General features: G+C 41.4%; 2 protein-coding genes across 2 annotated transcripts; one reads left to right on the top strand and one right to left on the bottom strand.

Moving 5' to 3' along the window:
* The first annotated feature begins 106 nt into the window (after positions 1–106).
* On the top strand, positions 107–10,852 carry LOC137257794 (mitochondrial inner membrane protein OXA1L-like). The gene is made up of 9 exons (XM_067795232.1): positions 107–382; positions 3,401–3,538; positions 4,076–4,283; positions 4,579–4,722; positions 5,277–5,362; positions 6,464–6,628; positions 7,311–7,415; positions 8,642–8,804; positions 9,584–10,852. The coding sequence occupies exons 1-9, from the start codon at positions 272–274 to the stop codon at positions 9,766–9,768; spliced, it is 1,305 nt and encodes a 434-aa protein (XP_067651333.1). The 5' UTR covers positions 107–271; the 3' UTR covers positions 9,769–10,852.
* A 1,013-nt stretch (positions 10,853–11,865) lies between these two features.
* LOC137257704 (tetratricopeptide repeat protein 5-like) lies at positions 11,866–26,648 on the bottom strand. Its single transcript, XM_067795097.1, has 10 exons — positions 26,519–26,648; positions 24,794–24,926; positions 24,318–24,529; positions 22,724–22,871; positions 22,282–22,373; positions 20,615–20,668; positions 19,630–19,776; positions 17,935–18,152; positions 17,461–17,605; positions 11,866–12,049 (listed from the first exon to the last, which is right to left on the bottom strand). The coding sequence occupies exons 1-10, from the start codon at positions 26,624–26,626 to the stop codon at positions 11,930–11,932; spliced, it is 1,377 nt and encodes a 458-aa protein (XP_067651198.1). The 5' UTR covers positions 26,627–26,648; the 3' UTR covers positions 11,866–11,929.
* Positions 26,649–26,981: the final 333 nt, after the last annotated feature.

Below are 26,981 nucleotides of genomic sequence, written 5' to 3'. Positions count from 1 at the left end.
CAAATATGTGGCTCAGTATTATTCATAATGAGAAATTTATATTTTGTTATACACACGTGAAATAAAATATAAAATAAGTTGTTAAAATAGGTTATATGTTTGAAGTACTCTTAAACCACACCTGTTGTCGTACAATCGACATGTTATAGACCTCATTTAGTATTTTATATGAAACATGTGGCAATATTGTAATATAAATTTATTATAGAACAAGAATGATAGTGTTCTGACGTGTTCAAAGTTCTTATAGAGACAATCCATGTGCGTATAAATGCTCCAAGGGTTCAAAATGGCTGCCAGTTGGAAGCATGTGCGACTTTGTGCGAGAGAACTTCACAAACAGAAGACTTTGTCAGCTCTTTATACGAACACGTGGATTGGTGTAGGTTACCTACTTCTGGAACAGTGCATTTTCACTCTTAACTGTAAATCTTGACCAACATATCTTCAAAGTCTGCTGCAGTTTGGATGTGCACAGAACCCTCGTAGTATTGGGGAAAGTGACAATTTACATTTGTATTTTGGGTTGTTGTTAATGTTTGCGATTGCGGTGTGGTGACAAGTAAACTCGAGTACTAGGGATATTCAAGTCGTGACATAACTGGACAGATTTTTACTTGAACATAAACGCCGATTCTTTGCAACAACACTTCTACTTTAAAATATGAAAATTTTAAAGTTTGAAGGTCATAAGACCCGTTTTGGCTTTTCGGTGGAAAGAGTTCCGCCCGTCCCTCTACTTTTACAGGGAGTAGTGCACTTTACCGGGCGCGCTTTTTCCGATTTTTTTCGCTGTGCTGGCGGGGCTCGAACGCTCTCAGCAGGGGTCGTGGGATTCTAATTAGACTAATTAGCGGACACGCTACCTCGGGACCACCGGTGCGATCACAGTTAGTTAGTGCTCGTTTAACGGGTCATTACCCCACTAGCTCTGCGCATGCGCAGTGAATGAAAACAAACTATTATGGTTTGTTTTCATTTACTGCGCATGCGCAGAGCTAGGCCCCGCCTACCCATTCATCAAAGCGAGAAGCCACACCTAGGCATTGTTTTCAAGATGTTGTGCAGCCAATCCAGCGAAGCTATGATATACGATGACGTTTATCGTTTGACTTTCGATTCGTGGATGGATATATGGATATAATCGCATCTAAGGTTTGCCAACCCTAACCTTTACTCACTAACCCTAAGGATCTAGAAGGGGGGGTCCCTAACCCTAAAGATCTAGAAGGGGGTCCCTAACCCTAAGGATCTAGAAGGGGGGTGTCCCTAACCCTAAGGATCTAGAAGGGGGGGGTCCCTAACCCTAAGGATCTAGAAGCGGGGGTCCCTAACCCTAAGGATCTAGAAGTGGGGTCCCTAACCCTAAGGATCTAGAAGGGGGGTCCCTAACCCTAAGGATACATCAGCGCGGTAAAGTGAGACAGTTCAGTAGCTCTACAGCGCGCTATCACTATAGCGCGCTCATTAGCGAGCGCTCAGCAGTCCCGGGTCACGCGCCCGGTAAACTGCACTCTAGCCCTTTTACATAGTAAATCTCCTCCAGTGTAATATGATCCGTGACAATCTCAGGGTAGAACAGGCCTTTATCAACCCATGCTTGTCGTAAGAGGCGACTAACGGATCGGGTGGTGAGACTATCTGACTTCAGGCCCCCCTAAGTAATTGAATTAATTACAGCAAATTTGAAGGAATTGCATCTCAAATATAAACAAACGTAGCCCACTCGCGAAACAATTGCAGCCATATCGGCAATTTAGCGGTAATAACAGAAACACATTGGCCATATTGGAAGCAATGTCGGTAATACTTGAAACACACTTGGCAGTCTTCGGAGATTTTTCGGCTCGCATCCGTGATTTGTCGGTCGCGAATGGAAACTCACGCAGCAAAACATGGCATCGTTCAAAGAAGGAAGGAAAAGACTGTTTGTTTACATCTGAACCTCCAGGGGCATGACTTGTGACACTCTTCTGCAGTGACAGTCTTTTCCTAAAATAATAAGCTATTGCTCCAACAACACCTCATACCCAAACGCATTCAACAAGGGTGGTCTAAGATGGATAAGTATAAAAATGTAATAGTAGGAACTAAGAACAAAACTCACCGAGACGGGTGCTTCTTTAAACGATGCCATGTTTTGTTGCATGAGTTTCCGTTCGTGCCCAACAAATCACGGATGTGAGCCGAAAAATCTCCGAAGACTGCCAAGTGTGTTTCAAGTATTACCGACATTGCTTCCGATATGGCCGATGTGTTTCTGTTATTATGCTAAATTGCCGATATGGCTGCAATTGTTTTGCGAGTGGGCTGCGTTTGTTTACATTTGAGATGCAATTCCTTCAAATTTGCTGTAATTCCTTCAATTACTTAGGGGGGCCTGTGACTTGGTTGACACATGTCATTGGTTTCCATTTGCGCAGATCGATGCTCATGTTGTTGATCATTGGATTGTCTGGTCCAGACTCAATTATTTACAGACAACCACCATCATATAGCTGGAATATTGCTGAGTGCGGCGTAAAACTAAACTCACTCACTCCAGTGTAATATTCCAACAATGAAATAAGTCTGTTGATTGTTGTTTAAAACCTGTTCTAGTTTATTGAATGTACATGTAGGGTGAGGTATGCATGTCAGTTCCAAATGTTATTTTTTGACAGGTTGGGGAAGCCTAGTGATCGGCCTATGATAGACAGAACAGGATATTATAGGCCGTTCTGCCTATTATGTTATCGATCGGACTATATTTGAACATTTTTTTAATCATTTCACAAACTATAAATTTCCACTAAAAATGGTTTTATATGATCATAGAGATGACTAGTTAACTGACCTCCTCTGCTTGAACAAATGTTTTCGGACGAAATGGAAATTTATATCATTTTCAAGGAAAGATGTTTCATTAAGAACACAATTTTGCATAGAATTTCCTTTTGACAACTTCAACTGAATAAATTGTGAGTCGAAACTGTCAAAAATATTATAGACTTATGTTCAATTAGCAATTTCCAAACATCTTTATCATGTGATGAATATTCTCAAAATGGGTTTGAATGAAAACCATTGGACATAAAGTTGAATGATGTTAGTATCCTCATGTGGAAATGCACCACTTCAGATATATTTGATAAGTATTGTAATTACAGGTCAATTGTCCTATAGCAAAATAGGCTGAACAGCCCATAATATCCCGTTTGACCTATTATAGGCCAATCAGCAGGTTTCCCAAACCAGTTTGATAGGGGTTGGGGGTACATGTGGAACTCTTACCTTTTTGGTTACAAAAGCTTTCTTCTTTCTGTGTGTCCAATGCACCTTTATTATTTGTGCAGTGTTGAACGTCTTAACCACAATGGGCAGTTGAGATTATAGTTATTGATATATGCACTCTTTTCAGCCCAAAAGACTTCACACATGTGTCAGATCACAGAGTTCTCTGTGTCAGTTACGAAACAGTGGCCGACATCATTTGGATAGACCAGCCATTGTCTGTGTTCTTCCAATAATCCGTGGCAAGAGTACAACAGCGGAAAATGTGAGTAACCAATTACACTTTCATGAAGACAGGTAACCATGGGGAAATAACTGAAGATTACCTGCACAGACCCAGTGGTAGCTTAGAGAAATTGAATATGAAGATCTATCTTTCTGTAATTTGTTTAATACTAACACTGTCACTCACTGACTCAGTGCCAGCATTGTTTGATCAGGCTGATCAGATATATCTGTACTGCACACAATGTTTTTAATATCTTGAGGGCATGATAGGTCTTCTGCAGTCCATCTCCTGGTTGTTTTATCATGACCTGGCATTATTCTATCAGAGATCAATTCAGACATTTGTCTTTCCCAGAGTTATATATTGTTGACCACTGCATGCACACTTTTGCTTGGGGATTCTGGGTAGGATCATTTCCACTGACTTAATGAATGGATGTCCAGACATGAAGATTTGTTCATTTGCAAAATTTAACAGCATATAGTATTGATTTGGTTTGATATATAGGCAACTCTCATGGTCACATATTTTGATAAATGGTAGGTGTTAACAGCAAATCTGTACTTTCTCTAGGCTGCTCCTCTCCCTACCACAGACTACATCCCAGAGCCACCACCTCTTCCAGAAGCTCCACAACTGGCTGAAACTTTGAATGCACTTGGAGAGCCGAGCATTCAGAGTTTGGGTCTAGGAGGATGGAGCCCCAGTGGCCTGGTCCAGCAGGGTCTGGAGCTTCTCCATGTGGGATTAGACGTGCCCTGGTGGGGTGCCATCATGATAGGTAAGGATCAATCTTTTATCACTTGTGTACTGGAAAGAATTGTTAGTTCTGTTATGGAATAATAGTGATAAGCTTTCACTTTAAACTTGGCATTAAACAGATTCAATGACCAGTGTTTAATCAAGATTATCTAGTAAGAATATAAACGAAAAGTGTATAGCATGCATTTGTAGTAACCTGCATTCTCATGCAAAGTTCCTTTTGGACATTGTTGAGTCATAAAAAAAGAAGATTATGCCTCTTCTGATTATTGTTATTTGCTAGTTTGAGCACTGATTATTTACCATGCCAACAGGAACAGTGTGCTTGAGGATGCTGGTGTTTCCTTTGGTGATCAAGTCACAGCAGAATGCAGCACTGATGCATAATCATGCACCCGTCATGACACGGCTGCAAGAGCGGATGACAGATGCCCGTGCAAGTGGAGATGCAATAGCAAGTGTGTTGTACATAGATAAAGTGAAACACCCGCAAGGGAACTTACATTGTTGTTTCCTTTCTGCACCAGTAACCACTGATTGAGGGTATTAATAGCAGAGCAGCCCAGATTGTGTCTTGTCAGCATTACAAGTCTTGTGTATTTTACTAATGGAGTAAATATCCAAGAAATTTCAAATAGTCCAAGAGGGTGTCAGATATAAAGATACTTTTCAATCAAGAGAGTCTTGCATTTAATTTGTTTACATTACTGCAGTTTTGCTTCACAAGCACTCTAATGCAGAGGAGGCAACAGGGTTGCCTAGTGGTTAAAGCGCCTGCTCATCACACTGAGAGTCAGGTTCGATTCCCCACATGGGTGTAATGTGTGAAGTCCATTTCTGGTGTCCCCTGCCATGATATAGCTGAATACAACTAAAAGCAGTGTAAAACTAAACTCACTCACTTGAAAGCAAGAATATTTGACTGTGTAATCCTTTGGGGATTTCTTCACATCTGACATGGTTAAGAATGGTTGAAATATTACACACTGAGGTACAACATTATTGTTTTCAGTGCAAAGGGCGACTGCTGAATATTTAGCCTATATGCAAAAGAATGGTATCAAGATGTTTAAGAGCCTGCTGGTCCCTTTCGCTCAGGTTAGTTTTTGATAAGAGTTTCTTTAAGTATAGTTTTCCAGAGAGATTTTGCATAGAAAACCTCACCCAGGTGTCAACTGATATCAAATGTATCAACAGAGTTGACAAAGTAACAAATATGCAGAGCATATTTTTACCTTTATCAACAAGTGCTGATATAATTGATATCACTAGACAGAAAGGGTGAGATTCTATTAATCATCCAGAATCATTCTTCATTTGTTTTCAAAGAAAAATGTACATCTCTGAACACAGCACTGGCATTAGATTTGCAGTTCTACAATGTCATAGCATTGTGACGTCATCAAGTTCTTGACGTCATGTCATTGTCAGGGCATTGTGCAAAATCTACTGTCAAAGCAGTATCTCTAAGGAGATACCATCTGATCTCACACGAGCGATATTGCCTGTGGAACACAGTTTTGGGTATTAAATGAAGGTTCTTATCAACAGTTAGCTCAAAACTATCACCTGTAGTGAATCTGATACAGAAATAGTCCACAGTACTTGTTTAAAAAGTCCATTTGTAACACTTTCTCTCTTGCTTGATTGCACCCATGAAGGTCCCAGGGTGAAAGGCCTTCAACAACCCATGCTTGCCATAAAAGGTGACTATGCTTGTTGTAAGATGTGACTAACAGGATTGTGTTGTCATCAGTTCCCAATTGTGTAGATCGATGCTCAAGCTGTTGATCACGGGCTTGTCTGGTCCAGACTCGATTATTCACAGACTGCCGCCATATAGCTTTAATATTGCTGAGTGCGGCGTAAAACAAACTCACTCAGTTGCTTGATTATGTCATGACTGAAGGTGAAGGAATGAACGGACGGGAATTCCAGTTTCAACCATTGCCCAACAAGGAGGGACTAGTATTGAGCTGAATTGGCATAACTAGTCCAAGTTCAGTCTAGTCAAAACTGCTCAGTGAAATAACATTCCACCACAGAATCGTGGTTGATTGCAGGATTTCCCTAAGTATGCTTACCATCAACTGGATGTGAGATTTTACAAATCATGATTTTACTCATTCTGCTGAAGTGATTTGATAGCCCCTTGAAGATGATTTATGAACTCATTGAAAGAATGTTTCTATGTTCCAGCTTCCAGTGTTTGTGTCCGTGTTTTTTGGGTTGCGAGGGATGGCCAATCTGCCGGTAGAGAGTATGAAATCAGGAGGGATGTATTGGTTCACAGATCTTACGGTTCCTGATCCTTTCTATGCCTTGCCAGTATTCACAGCAGCAACATTTCTGTTGATTGTACAGGTATGTGTCTGTGTCCCACATGTCACACCATGTCTGTGTCTGTGTCCCACATGTCACACCATGTCTGTGTCTGTGTCCCACATGTCACACCATGTCTGTGTCTGTGTCCCACATGTCACACCATGTCTGTGTCCAACATGTCACACCATGTCTGTGTCTGTGTCCCACATGTCACACCATGTCTGTCTGTGTCCCACATGTCACACCATGTCTGTGTCTGTGTCCCACATGTCACACCATTTCTGTGTCTGTGTCCCACATGTCACACCATGTCTGTGTCTGTGTCCCACATGTCACACCATGTATGTGTCTGTGTCCCACATGTCACACCATGTCTGTGTTGCTGTGTCCTACATGTCACACCATGTATGTGTCTGTGTCCCACATGTCACACCATGTATGTGTCTGTGTCCTACATGTCACACCATGTTTGTTGCTGTGTCCTACGTGTCACACCATGTGTGTTGCTGTGTCCTACATGCCACACTCTCTTCTTGTATTGTACATTTAGTTTAAGGGCACCCTCGATTCAAACTAAAAGACCAAATTGCCCTAGATCCCTCTTTGATTGTGACGTTCAAAGTATCATTCAGGAGTATGTTCCATGTCATATTGCTTGAACATTGCTGATTAATTAGTGGTGAGAGGTGCACTGAAACACAAACACTTTCTTATATACAAGGTTGGTGTTGATGGCGTGCGAGCAGATATGATGAGTCCATTCATGCGATATGGGATGAGAGCCATGCCCTTCATCATGCTGCCCTTCATCTCCAACTTCCCAGCTGTACGTGAGGCCGGAGACCTTTACAGTATTTACAGTTACATCATCAAAACATTTATTGACCACAGCTTCATTAAGTTTTAAATATGGTCAGACCATCTTTAGAAGAGCACACATACAGTGCTGGAAACCTCTTAAATGAAATATCGCTTTCTCATATAAAATATGCTTAATCAGAGCTCCAGATAAGCTGCATATTGGCGTGTAATTTGTGGTAAAAAAGTTGAAACACACAAGAAAAATACATGCCGGTACATGAAAAATTACTCAATATTTATGTTTAGTATGTCAAAATAGTATTCACCCACTACATCAAAATCATGTTGTGTATATGTCAATTCAAGCCAAGTGAAACAAACTTTAAGGTTTTCCTACTCCAAATTTTTGTGATTAAGAGAATCTTAAATTTATGATGTGCAACACAGATAGAAAAACCAGTCATGATTTGTTAACCCTACAGTGATTGGCCCATCTATAAATAGTGACCAGTGAAATGGTAGTTGTCTTTCTAGGGAACTAGTCAAATGGGCTGAGAAGGGACTGATGGAAAAAGTTGTGTAATATAAACAATGGATATTGTTGAGAGTGTTGTCAAAAGCTTGGACACACTCAAAATCTATTACACAATATCTTTACACTACAAGCAAAATGATTTCATGAGAGGACTGCTAGATAAATTAATAGGGAAGTGATGTGTTTCAAAATCAGAATTCAGTTGAAGGTGATATCTTAAATGAACTTGTAACATCAGCTGTTCATGGCACCAAAACAGATGTAGACTAAGGCACATATTTCTTACAGCATGGGTGGATAAAGCCGTGTCAGCTATTATCTGTAATCTAACATTATTTGTTATTCATCTTTAACCTTGAGGATACTGTAGTATCTATATTATCGAATGAGAACATGTTGCACCTCTAATACTTGTTTATTTGAAATTAATACCCAAGTACATATATTAAAAATATGGTGGCTATCAAAAAGTTTATATACCCACATGAAATGGGAAACACCCACTTAGTTTCACAAGCATGCGTATCATACACACATGCCCAAAAACTTGTCTGGAGCTCTGCTAAATGTTAATCATTGTTTGGAGTAGACGTCAACTGCTGCTGAACTTGCCAGCAGTCTGAATGTTGCGTTGAAATATGTGAGAAATATCACTCGCTTGTTTCAGTAATGGACAAGCAATCAGTGTACAAAAGCATTTCTGTTGTCTTTTTCAGGCCCTCCTGACGTACTGGTGCACAACTAACTTCTTCTCACTTCTACAAGTTCTGTTTCTGAGGATTCCAGCTGTGCGTAATATGTTTGGTATTGAACAGATGATCAAGCATGAGGCATCAGCTATGCCGAAGAAGAAAGGATTTGTTCAAGGATTTAGAGAGGGTATGTCACTTTTGAAGGAGGTAAAAGAAAGTAACATGCGGATGTCAACTTTTCAGCTTATTAAGATGGCAGTGTGTCAGTTGTGAGAGCAATGCAAAGGTCATAGGGTCTCCAGGTCACTAAAGGTCATGGGGCCTCCAGGTCAATGGCCATAGAGATTCCAGACTGCAGGAGGTCATTAAGATTATTATAGTATATTTATCACGTAAGGTAATAATTCCAGCCTCTAGATGTCATGGAAGGTTACTTAAGGTCATAACTCTAGGCACTGGAGGTCATCGAAGGTTACTTAAGGTCATAACTCCAGTCACTGGAGGTCATGATAACCCCAGGATGGCAGAAGGTCATGGTAGCTCCAGGTCACTCAGTGTTAAACGGTAATTGATATAGTATATAGTCTGTCATGTTATAGGTAAGCAAAATGTTTAGGTATATTTATGTACAGCTATTTGGACCACTCACTATGAACGTTTGTAGAATTCATGTTCACTTCGACCAGCATCTTTGTAGAACACTGGCTTGGGTTTTTTTAAAGACATTTTACTAAGGTTTGTTGTAGAATGCCTACTTGAGGGTGTTTTAGAGCACCCTCTTGGGGGTGTTATAGACTGCTGACTTGGGGGTGTTGCAGAGTGATGACTGAGGGCTGTTGTAGATCACTGACTTAGGCGTGTTGTAGAACACCAACTAGGGGTTGTTGGATGATACTTCTGCAGATGGCTCTGTTCTTCCTGACCAAGGTGTTAATGAGGCTGCTGTGTCTATTGTTTTCTCTTCAGCCATGGACAATGCCGGCCGTGCCTCGCAGTTTGAGGAGCGCCAGAGACTGGATGCGGTGAGGTTCAAGAAGGCTGGAGAAGGACCCATGGTGAAGACCTACAGCTACAACCCAACAAAGATAAAAACTATTAAACCTTCCAAAGTATCTAATGTTAACAAGACTGTCCAAGCAAAGCCCAAGTGATGAAAGTTGGGTCATAGATGAACTTGTGATAAAATTGTCAACCTCTTTTATAACGCATGGTGATCATCTAGTGAAGCTGATATTGCTAGTAGCATTGTCCGGTTGAACATTGTACATTGTGTTTCTGTTGTCCGGCCAATGATACCATCAACTAGTAGATACAGTATCATGTGTTTCAACATAGCTGGGGCATTCTGATGCACCAGTGTTCTGATGAGAAACAAGTCCTGACAGAAATGGTAAATTCTAGACAGAGCTAATATTTTACAGCTCGGTCCTAATAAGATAGTGTGTTCTGACTTTGGGACGGGGGGCTTCAGTTCTATGGCTTAGTCTTTGTTTCTGAACACAGTATGCCACATCATGACCCTCGCATATCGACCCTGGTGACATGGGGGCACCAAGTAAGACTAGGTCCACACAAACTCCATTGAGTAGTCGGTTCTGTTCGTTTCTTACTTTGTGGCCTTTGAACAGTCTCTGGTTTACTGTGTTGGCCTCTAAGTGTGAGGAACAGTCTCTGGTTTATTGGATGGCCTCTTTCTGTGAGGAAATCTCTGGTTCATCAGATTTATGGGAGCCTGATTACTTGCTGGAAGCCACAGTATGACATCATGCTTCCCTACACCAATCACCAATATTGTGTGTACATGTTTATAAACATTTATTTGAGGCAGTAAAAGATTATATATTTATTTCTGCAAAATAATTATTTGGATAGTGAATGGTGGGGAGCTGTACATTGGTAATGATGCTGAGAAGAGTTTGTTGAAATATTTGTTATGGTGTTGAATGCATGCATGATGACGTGATGGTGTGCATGGTCATGTGAAAGGTGGAAGATTGGGGCGTTACCTGAATATTGTTTGTGATGTAACACTGACAACAGAAAATATCACTGTTTATACTGTAAACCGAAGTGGAGTCAGACTGGTGTTCTCTTCCAACAAGGAATAAATCTTTTAGGACACATTGACTTTGCTGTTACAACCTTAGGGTGGGATCTCTGACTCATGGAGGAAGACACTTGTATTGTTTCAGGGGTCGTGCTGTAATTGTGTGAATAAAGAGTCAAAGAATCTAATGTGGTTTTTGTGGTGAATTATGGACAAATTATTCCACTGTTTGCTTACTGTCACCTGTTATAGCACCTAGCTGTTCAAATACCTAAGGACCTATGAAGATCCCAGTAAGAGTTGATCATCAGAAACCCATGCTTGTTATAAGAGGCAATTATCGAGATGGGTGGTTAAATCTCACTTACTTGGTTGACACTTGTCATTGTATCCCATTTGCATAGATCGATGTTCATGCTTGCGATCACTGGATTGTGTTGTCCAGACTCGATTATATACAGACTGCCACCACATAGCTGAGTGAGGTGTAAAAACTAAGTTTGAGTGGCTGATATACTTTTTACTGTTATAAGATTTACTAAAACAACACATGGATATGTGTTCAGTAACTGTCAACAGTTGCTAAATTTATAATTGTGAAGTATTCATCATAAAAAACTTAGAAAAAAAAATAGCAGTCCTTGAAAGCATGCAATTGTGCCATTTCATTACAGATTGTACAGTGTTTGCATTAATGCAGAAACCTGCATTTTTCGTGAAAAATATTAATAAAAACATTCAAAAATTATATTGCATGCATGTTTTGGATGCATAGATTCTGAGATGCTTAATTTCAAAAAGTACCTTAAAATAGCATCATATAAACAAAATAAATTTTGAAATTACGGATTGTAACGAAAATTTAATGCACAAAAGATTTGGTCAAAATATAATTTCATTTCATAATAGTTCATATTTTCAACGCGCACATATCCACGCTCAGAGGCATGCTCTTGGCGCTAGCACTCTTAACAAACCTGTTGCAAGCACTGATGTATTTATGGAGTTTATCCACCTCAGAAATATTCAGTGAACTCTCATGAAATGAAGTCTGTTGTCGAATTGACTCCTGATTGGCAGAGATCAACTGCTCTGGCAATACATGGAGGATTGAATCCTTAGAGTCAAATAACCTCGTTAATGTAGCTGTGCAGGTTCAACCACAAATAACTCTCTCTGACAGAAGAATAGAGGACTATACGCTGTAAAAATAGATTTATTGTATAAATAAATATATACAGTAAAGATCACAGACAGACTGAGCACTATTCTGACATGGCGCTGACCGACAATACGGACATAGCTTGTTTGTCCAGGCCCAGCTTCTTCCCGTTGACAACCAACATGACTGGGAGGTCCACCCGGATACTGGAGAACTCAAACACCTGAAACAAGGTGAAACAATTTGCCTTCACATCATCATAAAATCATAAGAGGCTGGGTGGTCAGTCTCCTTGACTCGCTGGACAAGTCATCATATTCCTATTGCATAGATTGATGCACATGCTGTTGATCAGTGGACTGTCCGGCCTAGACTCAGCTGGAATATTCCTGAGTGTGGCATAAAATTAAACTCACCACACCTTTTTCACACGGATTCAAACTTGTTAAGCTGAGAAAACCTTTCATTCTTTAATGAAATTGTGTCAATTGTTTAAGTGTATACATGACCAACTATTCCGATTTATAAAGAAATAAGCCAGTGGTGATAGCAATTGTATATTTTAAGGAATTGTTATAATCTAAATATTTTAGATATTTAAATACTTACCTTACCATAGGTCTATAGCATATTACCTCAAGCTTCGCTTAGTAGGACATATGACAGATTTGAATTGCTATTCAATCTTGAATGGCTACCCCGAATTCGACAACTGTAATGATACGGAAGTATCTGGATCTCCCCACTTCGCATGCGCGCAGACTCCACAAGAACTTCACTTTTACTTCACGGTCTGAAGACTCCGTAGTGGGGAGGAGCATCCAGTGTTGGGAGGGTCTAACCGCCCTATGGTAAGGTAAGTATTTAAATTTCTAAAATATTTAGATTTTTTAGATATTTTGACAAATTTTTTACTTACCTTACCATAGTTCTACAGCATATCAATGCAACAGACAGGACGGTGGTGCAAGACACCAGAAGACCATCAAAAGTCTAGCATCCCACATATGCCTCGGGGCAGCTACTGATTCACAAACTACTGGACCACTACTGATTCACAAACGCTGTTCACCGGTTTGCCGCAACAAGGTCGTGAAGGTCATCTGGAACCAGAATCAGTAGTGGGTCACATACGAACCACCGGAACAAAATAACTGCTCTTCTTGATCCTCTGGTCCGATAATGGCAGTGAGATTTGGGGATGGTGCATAACCTGTCTGGTTGACCTGGTTAAGTTGTCAAACGATGACCTGTCCATCGGCTCATAGGGGCGACCTCTCAAGTGCTGTAGCACGATGTTCAGGTCCCACGCAGGCGGCCGGAACTTAAACTTTTGGTCCTCCAGCTTGAATGTCTTCAACACAGCAACCAGTTCTTGGATCTTCGAGACCTTCCTATCTCCTCTGACAGCTAACACTGAGTTTAATGCTGACAGGTAAGTCCCAATGGTACTGCCCTTGAGTTTCCTCGAGCACCGTAAATAACGTAAAAACTCCGCCAGGAACTGGGGTGACACTAACAACGGGTCTTACGACTTCTGGGCACAGAACTTCTCAAATGTAGCCCACTTGTCATCATAGAGTGACTGCGTGGTAGCTCTGTGCGGCCGGGCAATGAATCTGAGATGAGTATCCCTTTGCCCTCAAAGTCCTTTGCAGATGGTCCAGCAACTGGTCCCACTCTGGAAGTTGGAACGGATCTTTTCCTGTGAGGCGGCACAACTCTTGGAACCACATCCTCACTGGCCACCAAGGCGCGACCAAAAGCGGACGGATCATCACGGTGAGCTTGAGTTTTGCCATTACCACTGGTACTAGCACTGGCGGAGGGAAGGCATACGCGTCTAGTCCCTCCCAAGACATCCAGAGAGCGTCGGCTACCCAAGCTGTCAGGTCTGGTATTGGAGACACGCAAACTGGAAGCTGAGCATTGAACTTTGTGGCAAATAGGTCTATCAGTGGGCGCCTGTGATCCTGACATATGAGCTGAAAAATCTGCGGGTGAAGCATCCACTCAGTCGGGGATGGCTTTCCTGGTCAGGAGAGCACATCGGTTAGGACGTTCCTGCAACCTGGCTTTGACCTTGATGTCGTCTAGAACGCTGACTATGCGGAACATCTGATCCAGCAGGGACTTGGACCTGGTTGTCCCCTGTCTCAAAATCAGCCATACAACAGTCACGTTGTCTGAAACAGTCAACAGGTTGGAGTGGCGTAGTAGTAGAATCACTGCCTCCAGCTTGAGATTGTTGATGTGCCACCCTGCTTCTATGTCGGACCAAAGCCCCAAGGTTGTCTGATCGTTGAAGTGCACACCCCAGCCCTGGAGTGACGCGTTGACAAATAGTTTGTGATCCTGCACAAACTCAGTCAAGCAAACTCCGTCGCAGATGTTCGACTCGATTGTCCACCACTGCAGGTATTGGTGCAGATGTACTGGAAGCAACAGCTACGTTGTAACATCGTCTGCCTGCATGTACGGGAGGAGGTACCTCTGCAACGGTCGTAGCAAAAGGTGTTCTCTGAGTGTTAAGTCCTGCGCCAACGTCAGAGGCCTAACAGAGACTGTCACTCCCTGAGTAGCAACGGCTTTAACAGTCCCTTCGCTACGAACCGGGAAATCTTCTCCCACCGGTCGAGAGGGATCCGAACACGGTTATACTGTGTCTGGAACAAGCCCCCGATAAACACCAATTCCTGTGTGGGATGCAACTGTGTTGATTATCCACCCTGCTGCCATGTTGTGGATCATGCGTAGCTTGTCGGAGTCCTTCTTGGGAATGAGGAAGATCGGAGAGTAGAACCCTTCCTCGATGGCACACTTCCCTAGTAACACCTCGATGTTGTCTGCCAGCAACTGGCGTTGCGTCTCTGGATACACCTGTGCCGACGACTGAGATGTCAACGGTGAAGGTTGTATGACCGGTAGTTTGTAGTCCTTCTTTATGATTCTGGTAACATAAAGATCTTTGAGGATGGACCAGCTCCTCCAAAAGATGCCCAGTCTCCCACCTACTGGTGTAGGGAAAACTGGCACGGCTGGGGGCAGGAGGTCCCTGTCCTGAAAGGTAACACCCTCTACGTCTTGAATAGGGTGCTTCCCCTTGCCTCTGCTGGGGGTGGCAGGGCGACCCTGTTTGTGTCTGAAGGCTTGCGACGATCGGCTGCCACGTTGCCCTGGCGTGACCTCTGGTAAAGGCAGATCTGACAGATTCCCTCCTCGGGATGTAGCGTTTCTTTCCTCTGTCATGTGTTCCAGCTCTGTCACGAAAGGCAGAAGGTATGGCCTCAAATGCTGACGACACCTCAGTGTTAGTTAGTTCCGCATGCTCCTTGTAAACCTCCGGGATAGCATTTCTGAAGAGGGCCTCTGAGGCAAAGGGAGCTCTTATGAGACAAGCTTGAACTCTTCCTGCCATGAACATGCATCGAAAAAGCCCATCCTACACACCACCATCATAGCCAACACTATACGGACATGCCCCAACAGGTCATGAAGCACCTTGCCCTGCCACAGGAATAACGACGACAAATGCTCCACCCGGGACTTGTTAACTTCTGTCAAATCAACAGCCGCCGCTGATGCCAAGACTGGCTTCAGGATGCGCTGCAGCTCCGTATCAATCGCTTGCATTCTGGAATCCTGTACCTTATATGTGGAGTTGGAGGATTCTCTCTTAATGGCCTCATCTAACACCGCCCTAGAGTCCGCAAAATCGAGACTGTGAACCTTATAGTCCTGCTTCTTCGACCTGGGTGCCCTAATCGTGGATTTTAATGACAACTTGGCAAAGTCTTCATTCAAGGAGGATATGGCGTTAGATACCATAGGATGTGGCGGAATCATCAACTCCGGATCCCCTCTGATAGCCTTGGCGCTGTCCACACCTGATGCCGGGGAAAGGCAATCTGGGAGTCAGTTGTCAGGTAGCCAATTATACATTGCAGAAAGCGGCAGGTACGAGCCTTCTTCACCTCCATGTGAGCAAAAAAAATACTGCTCTTCATCCATATTCCAAGATATGGCGCTCAGACGCTTGCTTCCTGTGTGCCAACAACCTGGCTCTAGGAGGTGATACCAACCGAGATCATTACCGCCTGCTCCTTTTTCTACGGTGAAGAGATCTGGCGCAACGATCCGGAGATCTGGAAGACGATCGACGACGCTGGTACACACTTGATGAACTGCTCAGGGGGCTTCTTGATCTACGTCTTCTGACACCCGTGAGCTCTGCTCTCACTCTTCCACTGATGACAGTACTGGCGCCTCTCGGCGCTCCATACACCACTGCTCCCAACCCTGGCGCCGATCTCGCCAAGCCCGGCATATCTGTTGATTGAGATGCGCCCGAGGCGCCAGTGCCAGTAACTGGATGTGTTCCTCTCTCGGCGTTGCTGTATAGTCCGGGATCAACGGAGGAGCCCTAGTCATAGGCGCCGTCACCTCCTGAGATGCGCCTGAAAACATTGAGTGAGTAGGTACTTGAATGCTCGAAGAATCCATTGCATCTCTGGGTGCGCTAGGGCACCTGACCTCGACAAGTCCACCGAACCACCTGTCTGGGTGGTTGGCGTCGGCAATGGCGTCAGTGTCTGCATCAGCGCTGGCTCCACCCTCGCTGAAGTATCAGACACTGCCCCAGGCACCTCCACCGCCAAGAAGACCTTAAACTCAGCATTTCACAACACCATACATGCTGCACAGCGCTGCTCAAGGGTTAACGACACTGTAGCACAATCTGGACACCAGAGGTGAGGATCCTTGCCAGACTTCAGGCCTTTACACACCACGCACAAGTGTCGTGTCATACACAATTACCATAATAAAATGAAAATATAAACGTGACAATAAGGATAAATGAAAAATAAACCTTTACCACGTAATGGGCTGCTCCACTCGCACGTGCAGCAGCTGATTGCAACTGATAAGTAAAATGGTTGCCCCTCCGAACAGGACAACAAAATTACAAAAAATACAACAATACAAAATACAAGTGACAAAAAAAGGAACCACAAAAGCTAGACATGGTGGAAGAATTATCAACAGAAACCAAACCACCGACAAATAAAACTGATTCGGTAAAACTTATGGAGGCAACATCGAGTAGGAAACACATGACCGTGTCTCGTACGAGGTAGTCCACAAGTGTACAATAACGAATTTATATCCGACACAAAGATTGAAAAAAAGATAGCAACCAAAACACATCTAGACCAGACGACACTTGAAGTAAAAGTGGATGCTCCTCCCCACTATGGACTCTTCAGACCGTGAAGTAAAAGTGAAGTTCTCCTGGAGTCTGTGCGCACGCGAAGTGGGGAGATCCAGATACTTCAGTATCATTACAGTTGTCGAGTTTGGGGTAGCCATTCAAGATTGAATATAAATTCAACTCTGTCCGATCTTCTCCTAAGCAAAGCTTGAGGTAATATGCTAAAGACCTATGGTAAGGTAAATAAAAAATTTAACTTAATGGGTTCACTAAAATAGTCTGAAGTTGAGACACCACTCTGCAGCAAACTGCAACTTTATCTGATATCATGGAATCATACCCTGAGACTGTTCTCCATGCTATTGTCCACTAGCTGACCTAAGAAACAAATATGTATTTACTCTTGAACTGTTATGGCTGACCTTTCCTTTATGGTTGACCTTGACCAACTGGACATATGGGTCTGGTATTGCCACTGAGTCCCCGATCTTCACCCCATATCCTTTCGCGATGTTGTAGACATTGACAGGGAAACAGGTCTGGTCTTCATCAACCATGCAGAAAGTACTGAAACAACATGATTACTGTGGTTCTTGAGAGGAATATAGAAGTTAGCATTAAAACATAAGACAAAATATTTAGGATGTTGATTTCTTTATTATAGGTTTCAGGGCTTTTTCCTTTCCCCTTGTCAGGAGAATGAGGGGCAAGGACAAAAACCCAGAAGAGTGTAGAAAACATTTGTTAGTATATACTAGAAATTAAGAAACTACCTCTTCCTTTCACATGGTGCTGGGGCTAACACTAATGTAGGACAGTCACCACAATCATTGTAAGTTCTCAACAGTTACACCAATAGCAAAATATGTACACTGTTCACCATTCTGTTGACTTACAATGTAAGGGATTCCTGGGAACTGAGGGTGCACACAACCTTCCCTGTTACAACACGCTCATGGTTAATCTCAGGTTGTAGATCAGACAGTTTCACTTTCTTCAATGTCACAGACTTTCCCTTGGAACCTGTGTAGGACCCTCCTCTGTATGGACCTAGGTCCTTGTCTTCGTTCATTGACTGCACCAGAGATTCTAACTTCTTCCCCCTCATCTTCCCCTGAAAAAATGATACATGTATAATGGTTCATGGATTGCTATGACTGTACATGCACCATCATTGACCAAGATGTTTCATGGATAAATCTTTTTGTTTTTTCTTTGAAACACTTTTCAGGGTCATCTCGGACCCCTTCATCAGGTACGCCTGACTTATCCATAAAAGATCTTGGTTATACAGTCAGGCCGCGTTAATCCGAACACGTCCGTTTTTCATCAAAAACGTTCGGATAGTGAAACGTACGGACTACTGAAATGAACTTTTATGAACACAACTACAGTAGGGTTACTTCCCTTTGACATGGCGATACAAAAACATACGAACGTATACAAGTTGGCTGAATGTGCGATGTGGTGTTTGGGGGCAAGAAATCAACTTTCACGTTGGTCAGTTTGACATTGGCATACTTGTGACTAGCAGCATTGTTACGAAGTGAGATCAAGTGTCAACCACGTGATTGCATCTGTCTGTCAAACGATCATACCAATCACAAAACATATCAGATGTCCGAAATTGTGCTCTTGCCGATAGACTGTCTGAATTCTTGACCAAAATGTTTACACATAAGATCAAAGTTGGCTTCAAGGTTTTCTCTTTTTCTTTGTGCAGCAGTAATTTCACATCTTTTACGCCTAGGGGCGGGACTTTTCCATTATGACTGACAAGCGTCAGCTGATCTCATTTTGACACGGATTAATGAAGCAAAACTATGTGTAATTAGCTAATCTGTTATCGCTGATTAACGTTCGGATACGGAGAGTGAAGCACCGGATTACTGAATCAACAGGTAATGAGTTTACATAGTAAACAAGATTGGTTACAGTTAGCTATCGTTCGGATATCGCGGGAATCGGAATGTCGGGGTCCGGACTAACGCGGCCTGACTGTATATGCAACTTCTAAATGCTGCTAAAAGACATCATGTACCATCTTTACCCAGAGAGAAATGGTACATGGACGGCTATGATTGAACATGTACCATCTTGCCCTGAAAAAAATGGCAGATGGATTGCTGATTAAATATGTACAATTTTCCCCTGAAATAATGGTATAAGTTTTGTCATGATTAATATGTACCATCAGAATCACCCTTCCATGCACATCAGAAAAGCAGGATATTTATGTCTCTACCAGGAATACAGTTGTCTTGTCTAACTTTTGTGTTCAGTCAGTAGGAATGTCATTGTATGGTAAGAGTTGTCTCACCTTTGGGTTGATCACGTTGGTTGGGTGTGTTGAGATACTGAAAGAGTTGTCTCACCCTTTGTATTTATCATGTCAGTGAGTGTGTTGAGATACTGAAATAGTTGTCTCACCCTTTGCGTTTATCATGTCAGTGATTGTGTTGAGATATTGAAAGCTTTGTCACCTTTGTGATGATCATGTCGGTGAGCGTGTTGAGATACTGTAGGTGTTTTCTCACCTTTGTGTTGATAATATCAGTCAGCGTGCTGAGATATTGTAAGCGTTGTCTCACCTTTGTGTTGATCATGTCAGTGAGCGTGTCAAGATACTGCAAGAGTTGCGTCTCCTTCTCTCCAGGTTCCTCCCATCCTGGGTCTAAGAGCGTTGCCTGTGCAAACCCCTCCAGCGCCAGCTGATACTCCTCCTGGTACTGGTACGACTATGGTAACAGTGAGTGAGTGAATGAGTGTGCAACTCAGTAATATTCAAGAAATATGGTGGCCCAATCAACTGGGCCCAGTGTAAACATGAACAATAATCAACATATTCTGGACTAATAACTGAGTTTGGAGAGATTAAACTTCAGGCCTATTCAGGGGCTTTTCAAGGCCTAAACAACAATTCTACGGTACTATAGATACACATATAACACATAAGTAGTTAAATGGACACATGGTTGGTTAAATGTGGGACAGACCATCAGATGGAAGTAACTTGAAGCTACATCACAGCACTAGTAGTGAGTGAGTTTAGTTTTATGCCGCACTCAGCAATATTCCAGCTATATGGCGGTGGTCTGTAAATAATCTGGACCAGACAATCCAGTAATCCACAACATGAGCATCGATCTACGCAAGTGGGAACCGATGACGTGTCTGCCTGACCACCTGATCCAGTTAGTCGCCTCTTATGACAAGCATAGCCGCCTTTTATGGAAAGCATGGGTTGCTGAAGGCCTATTCTACCCCCGGACATTCACACGTCCACAGCACTGGGAAGGATTTGCTTTGCAATGGAGATCAAGTAATACCCACTGTCACTGTATTTAAGATATTTTTTTCATGCATTAATTTCCAATAAAATGATAACATAACAGGTTTAGCAAAAACACATGGGCCCTTTTAGGGCAAAACTAGAACTTTTCATAAGAATGTTTTCAGAGTAAAATATCAAACTTGTCAAAATGGAGCAGACTGGGATAAACTAGAAAGAAAATATTACTTCAAGCTTGACTTGTGTTGCAATTAAATATAATATATTATCATCACTACACTCACTGTTGCACGGTTGAAATGCAGGTCCGGGTTGCCTTGAGCAACTGGGTCTCTCTCCTGCAACAAGATTCAATATGATCAAGACGAGGTCACAAACATTGACCACAAAGTAAACTTGCACATGGGAATGTCCAATTACTGGAGTACAGCATTACATCAACAAAGTCAAAAAGGGGAAAATGGACATGGTTTCACAATACGCAAAACCACTTCATCCACTGCACATGAATATAATGGCTAGACGCAAATACCATCCACCTTATGATCTTCTCTTGATGTTGGGACATAATCCTCCTGAGAATCTAATTTCTAATTTCCCACTTCACCACCCACAGTTGATGGCTGTACTTGAAATTGTTCAAGTCAGTCTGTGTCTGGTCATCTTATAACCTTCTGCAAATCTAGTGGGCACATCTCAAAGTCTTCTCCTAATGTAAATAAACACTCAACACATCATCGCAGATGTAGATTTCTTCACAGTCTTCTTCAATCTTCTGTAGATTCTTCAGGCAATGATTTACCCCTGTTATGTACGACTTTCAAGACTGCCTCAGTAGCCCTTACCCCAACATGAACATGACCCTGCTACAGATGGGAAACAATCCATATCCATGAACTAGCATGAATATCTTCCTCCGACAAATGCACTGGAACAAACTCATGTTCTGCTAACTGTCCAACAGTCTTCTCCAAAGAAAACAACAATTACTACCTATGTTGCAATTACTACCCAACAGAAAACCCACAAACCACTAGGGGGCAACAGAAACAACATTTACTACCTATGTTGCAATTACTACCCAACAGAAAACCCACAAACCACTAAGGGGCAACAGAAACAACATTTACTACCTATGTTGCAATTACTACCCAAAAAATAACCCACAAACCACTAAGGGGCAACAGAAACAACATTTACTACCTATGTTGCAATTACTACCCAAAAGATAACCCACAAACCACTAGGGGGCAACAGAAACAACATTTACTACCTATGTTGCAATTACTACCCAAAAAATAACCCACAAACCACTAGGGGCAACAGAAACAACAATTACTACCTATGTTGCAATTACTACCCAAAAGATAACCAACAAACCACTAGGGGGCAACAGAAACAACGTTTACTACCTATGTTGCAATTACTACCCAAAAAAAAACCCACAAACCACTAGGGGGCAACAGAAACAACATTTATTACCTATGTTACAATGATGATTAAAACTTCATGAAAATGTAGCATGTGGGTCCCAGGTTGGTACTAGGCTTCCATGTGTCTTGTAATTTAAATGAAAATATCCTTAATTAAATTTCAAGCTTTTGTAGAAAAGATGCATAATTTTCATAGGATGGTTTAGCTCAGATGGTTTCACTGTTGGGAGAAACTGTTTCCAGACTCTCCAGTGTATCTCAGGTTAAAGGACGAAAAAGCAAATAGCATGAGTAAGGTTAAGGAAAAGTGTGCAGATTAGAGTTTGGTCTTATTGTCATACAATGGGGGCGATAAAGAGCTAAAGTGATTGTAACTTATACACGTTAACCTTGACATAGATCACTTGTAGGACTGGCCTCGGGGGATAAAGTTTGTGGACCTGTGTTGTCCCAATTGTTACATGTCTGCGTATATGACATAATACCCTACTAACTGGCACTAGGAGAGAGTTACTCACCGCCTGGGCGTATGCACTCATGCACTGCTTCAAAACCTTTGGATTCTGACCAGCAGTGAAGAAAAGAGACAGGTAGGCATTCCCAAGAATCACTGAAAATAATTAAATAATTAAACTAATTATCACGTGGTTGTTGCCATCATCATCATCATCATCATCATCATCATCATCATCATCCATGATTCACAAACTGGCAAAGCTTTATAAGCTAGGATGATAACAACCGACAAAGTTCTAAGCATCAAGATCAACTCCCACAATAGGTTGTTTTGTTTCTAAAGGCCAGTGTGTAAATACTAATGTTGGGATTATCGTTTTCACATGAAAATAACACAAATGTATTTCAACCTGATGAAGATTATATAATTAACAAACAAGAAAGGTAATAATTTTTAATAGTAATAGTCTTAACATAATAAGTGAATAAGCGAGATTTACGCACACCAGGATGTTCCATCTTTGATATCCAGCTGTATTGCCTCCTTGGCTTTCTCCACACTCTCCTCGATCAAACTCACTTTCTCCGCTGGGGGACCACTGAGCTGACGCAACACCATTGACAAGTTCCGCAGAGAGACTTTATTCTTTTGCTGGGAAGGAAAGGTGAGGAAAATAAATTGATCATATTGAAGGCCTGATAAGGGCTTTACTAGGAACTATTTATAGGAACTATAGAAACACGTTTTACATAAGTAGTTGAAAATACACAATTAGGTCTAATGTGGGACCAACCACTAATGGTAAGTAATGTTTTGCTTCACAATGGAGATAATTTACTCCCATTGCAAGGTATTTGTATCATGTATCATTTTCCTGAAAAAAGGTATGGCTTCATAAATTTTGGCAGGTACAGAGTCTCTAAATGGCAAATCACTGGCAATCTAAAGTGTATTTGTAATTTAACTATACTAGTTCAGGGTGACCTGAATTTCTTTTCTAAGATGTCAAAATGTAAAACTTACTGCTGACAAATTGAAAGCATAAAACAGAAAAACGATGGCATCAGAGACCTAAATTACCAATCTTCAAGCAGGGCTAACTGACAAGCTGTTCTATTGATATGTCTGCTCCTTACTTTAAGAGGCATGTTACCAGACAAAATAAATGATAAACAGTGTGATGATAGTTTACATTTAGCTTCCATATCTTCAAAAAATATTCTAATTACATCTGTGATTAACCTAAACTGTATTGGATAATATGAACGTTGGATTTCTACTGCCAATGTAGGTTTAGATCCATACATCCTGATGAAGCTGATTATTCAGGGTGCTATGGAGTAGTTTATTGTAGGAAGCTCTACAAGGCCATGACAGCTGACATGCATTGTGATGTCAGATAGCAAGGATGCTTTTGATTACAAGGGGGCAGACTAGAATGGTGCAGTGACAATACATTGTCACGTAATGCAGAAAGTGTACATTATCATCTGTTAAAGTACTGTCCGTGCCTGGATCTCCCACTGAAGAAGCCATCTTAGAATACTTATTCTCAGACATGTTAAATAAGAACACTTACATTTTATGTCCGTGTCATATACTAGCATGAGACTAAATAAAGGTTTTATTTCACTGTTGACAAATTTAAAACCTGTAACTGACAGTTACCACTGCACACAGCCAGTGGACAATGGTAGATGATCACGTCTGGACAATAATGCACTTTGCACCATGTCACAGTCTAACCCTTAAGTGTGGTCATCTTGTACAACCAGCACTAGATGACCAACCCTTCCATGTGGTCAATATTCTGATCACTCCACACTCCCATGCACTAGGTGAGGTACACTGACAGAAAATTCCTGCTGTCAATAATCTGATCACTCCACACACCCAAGCACTAGGTGAAATATAGTGAGAGAAATTTCCTGCTGTCAATAATCTGATCACTCCACACACCCATGAACTAGATAAGGTACACTGACAGAAAATTCCTGCTGTCAATAATCTGATCACTCCACACATCCATGAACTAGGTGAGGTGTAGTGACACTATATCATGCTACATGGTGGTATGCGCTGACTGACATCACTTACATAGTTGAGAGCTCCTGTAAAGCAGTTCTTAGCTGAAGGGATATTGCCATTTTTCCAGTAGCATTCACCCAGATGATTCCAAGCCTCCAAGAGCTTTGGGTCAAGTTTAACGGCTTTTGAGAGTAAATCCAGGGCCTCTTGATCAAAGTCTGCAGTCACATTCAGTGCTTTACCATGCAACATATTCAACATTGCCTTGTTGTTGATCTTGTCTAAAATAAAGAGAAAACAGGATTATATTCGTCTGTAATTTTGACTGATGTCATGTGATAATGCCTGGACAGTTGAGGTATTGGGACACCAAGCCTGAGCATGAGTAGCGTATGTAAGTCACCGCTGACCAACTCTCAAGGGATGGGAACATACATGTGTGTGCTGATGCTGTGTATGGGATGTCACATTACTGTCAGACACAGGTTCTCCCTTCAATACAACTAATGTATATATGATACATTTACTGATCGTCAAACGTTCACCTTTCATCTCGCTGATCAAGTGCAAAGTCTCTTTTAACTTTGCCTTCACATCATCTGCCTTTTTGTGAGAATTTTCCACTCCAAACCTTTCAAAATAACGATCTCGATATTCAAAAAGGTCATTAACAGCTACCTGAAAGAACAAACATCATTATTAGTCAACTTCATCACTCAAAGATTAGACTTTATCTGTACACATGTACTAGGGGTGGTTATTCATTTTCTAGACATGGGAATTAGAGTGGGGCCACAGGGGCTTGCTGCACCAAAAAACAGGCATCTGTATGTAGTGTCACTGACTTTTATTTTTTAACCAAGCCCCGGTGCTCCCTACATTAGTTTGCTGTTTCAAGCATTTCAGCTGATGTATCTACAGTTTCATCACTGGTTCCCTTTCATCTTATTTTATTTGCAGATCTTTTCAGAGTACAGGCCAAATGTCACATGTTATAATCAACAAATAAGGTTAATAATCCTATGATCTGGACACTTTCAAGGAAATATGTATCTATGTAAAGGTTCTAATATCTGAGTCTACACAGCCATATACACACATATCTTTGTTTATATTAAATATAGACTATATCCAAGGCAGGTGGTACATTACTAGGCAAATGAAGTATGTACTGATGACCAAAATTTTGTAAAGCTATCATATGAACAGGTTGTAAAAGCTATACATTTTGAAGCATAATAGTATCTGCAGCAGACTTTGAAAAACTCCTTTCTTGTACCAATCTGAGTAGAAAGATGTTTGATTATTGATAATTATATTGTTGTTGAACCACGAGGGAAATGTCAGCAATTCCTCTACACATGGTGATAGTTCCAATAATGTTTTGATGTAATCTGCCCGAGCCATAGGTACATCACTCCAAAAAGGATTATTCATATTTTTGGCATGTTCTCTTATTTGACTTAAGCCAATTTAAAAAAAGTTACTGGGAGTGGACACAGAGATATTCTTTATTTCATCCACATCATCATCCGAAAATCAAATATTTCATATACATGTAAATACAAGAAAATGAGCAAAGTTACAACTGATATAGATGTATATACAATTATCTGAATCAAGATAATTACCGAAAGCTACATTTTACATGAGAACATACATTTATGCATGTATACAGTTAATTTATACAAGTAACTTCTAAGAATGGACATCCATCATTATAAATCAGCACAGATCAGTCAGTGTAACATTGTAGGAGATGTTGCTGTATTCAGTAAATGTATAAAAAAAATTGTAAAATAATTCTGTCCCATGTATCTTGATCAACTTTATCATTAAAGACATTCTCACCTCCAGATTCAAAAGAGAGCATATTGAGTTCATCCTGAGATTCAAAGGCATCAAGAATGTCAATCATAAATGCAAAAGATTTGTTTCTCTCAACGTGTAGTTGCTCGCAATGTAGGGGTATTTGAAAATCATAATCATAGGCATATTTGTTACATAGGTTACAGATGAAGTCATACTGTCGTTGGAGTCTTTTATCAAGATTTTTTATTATCCAAGACAGTTTTTGAGCCCATCATATGTTTACCTCAGACTTCATTCACAGTTTGAAATCATTTCGAATAGAAACCACGTGCAGATTCGCCTTCTCAAATATTACGTCAAAACGTAAACACAGTCGAGCATGCCACTTCACTGACAATTTCTTTAAAACGCATGGCAACATAATGTTAAGTGTACTGGAAAGTAACGATCTAATTTACTTCTATTTTCTGTAAAGCCATTGCAGGAGTGATTGAAGTCTGTTCCATCTGATCAGTCCTGTTCGTGTTATCGGTGTCGCCAACAGAAAGTTCTGAAACTTCCGCCATTTTGTCATAGCAAAGAATTCCTAGTGTTCTCCATAAGAAGTTTTCGGTTACACCATAAACGTCAAACGAATTACGTAGAGTTCGGAATGCGTTTTTATTTACAGCTTCGTTCCCTTTTAGATTGAGTACTTTATATGATGAACACGGAAATTAATCTATGGATATTCAATTTGTGCTTCATTTGGTTGTAAACGGTAACAGCAGATAGAAGCCGTGGGTGATCGCCGTGGCTGGTAACTTCGTGTACTGGCGTTTAGGTGCCCGACTCTGAGGGCGTGGGTTCGAATCCCGAATGGGACTCAATCCAATAAAAAAAATTAGCACCTGCTCTACTGAGGAAATGTAATTCCAAATA

The sequence above is a fragment of the Haliotis asinina genome, chromosome 12 (assembly GCF_037392515.1).
Source record: "Haliotis asinina isolate JCU_RB_2024 chromosome 12, JCU_Hal_asi_v2, whole genome shotgun sequence".
Classification (NCBI taxonomy): Eukaryota; Metazoa; Mollusca; class Gastropoda; order Lepetellida; family Haliotidae; genus Haliotis; species Haliotis asinina.
Note: the sequence above shows the minus strand (reverse complement) of the source record. Positions and strands in the feature narration are given on the sequence as shown.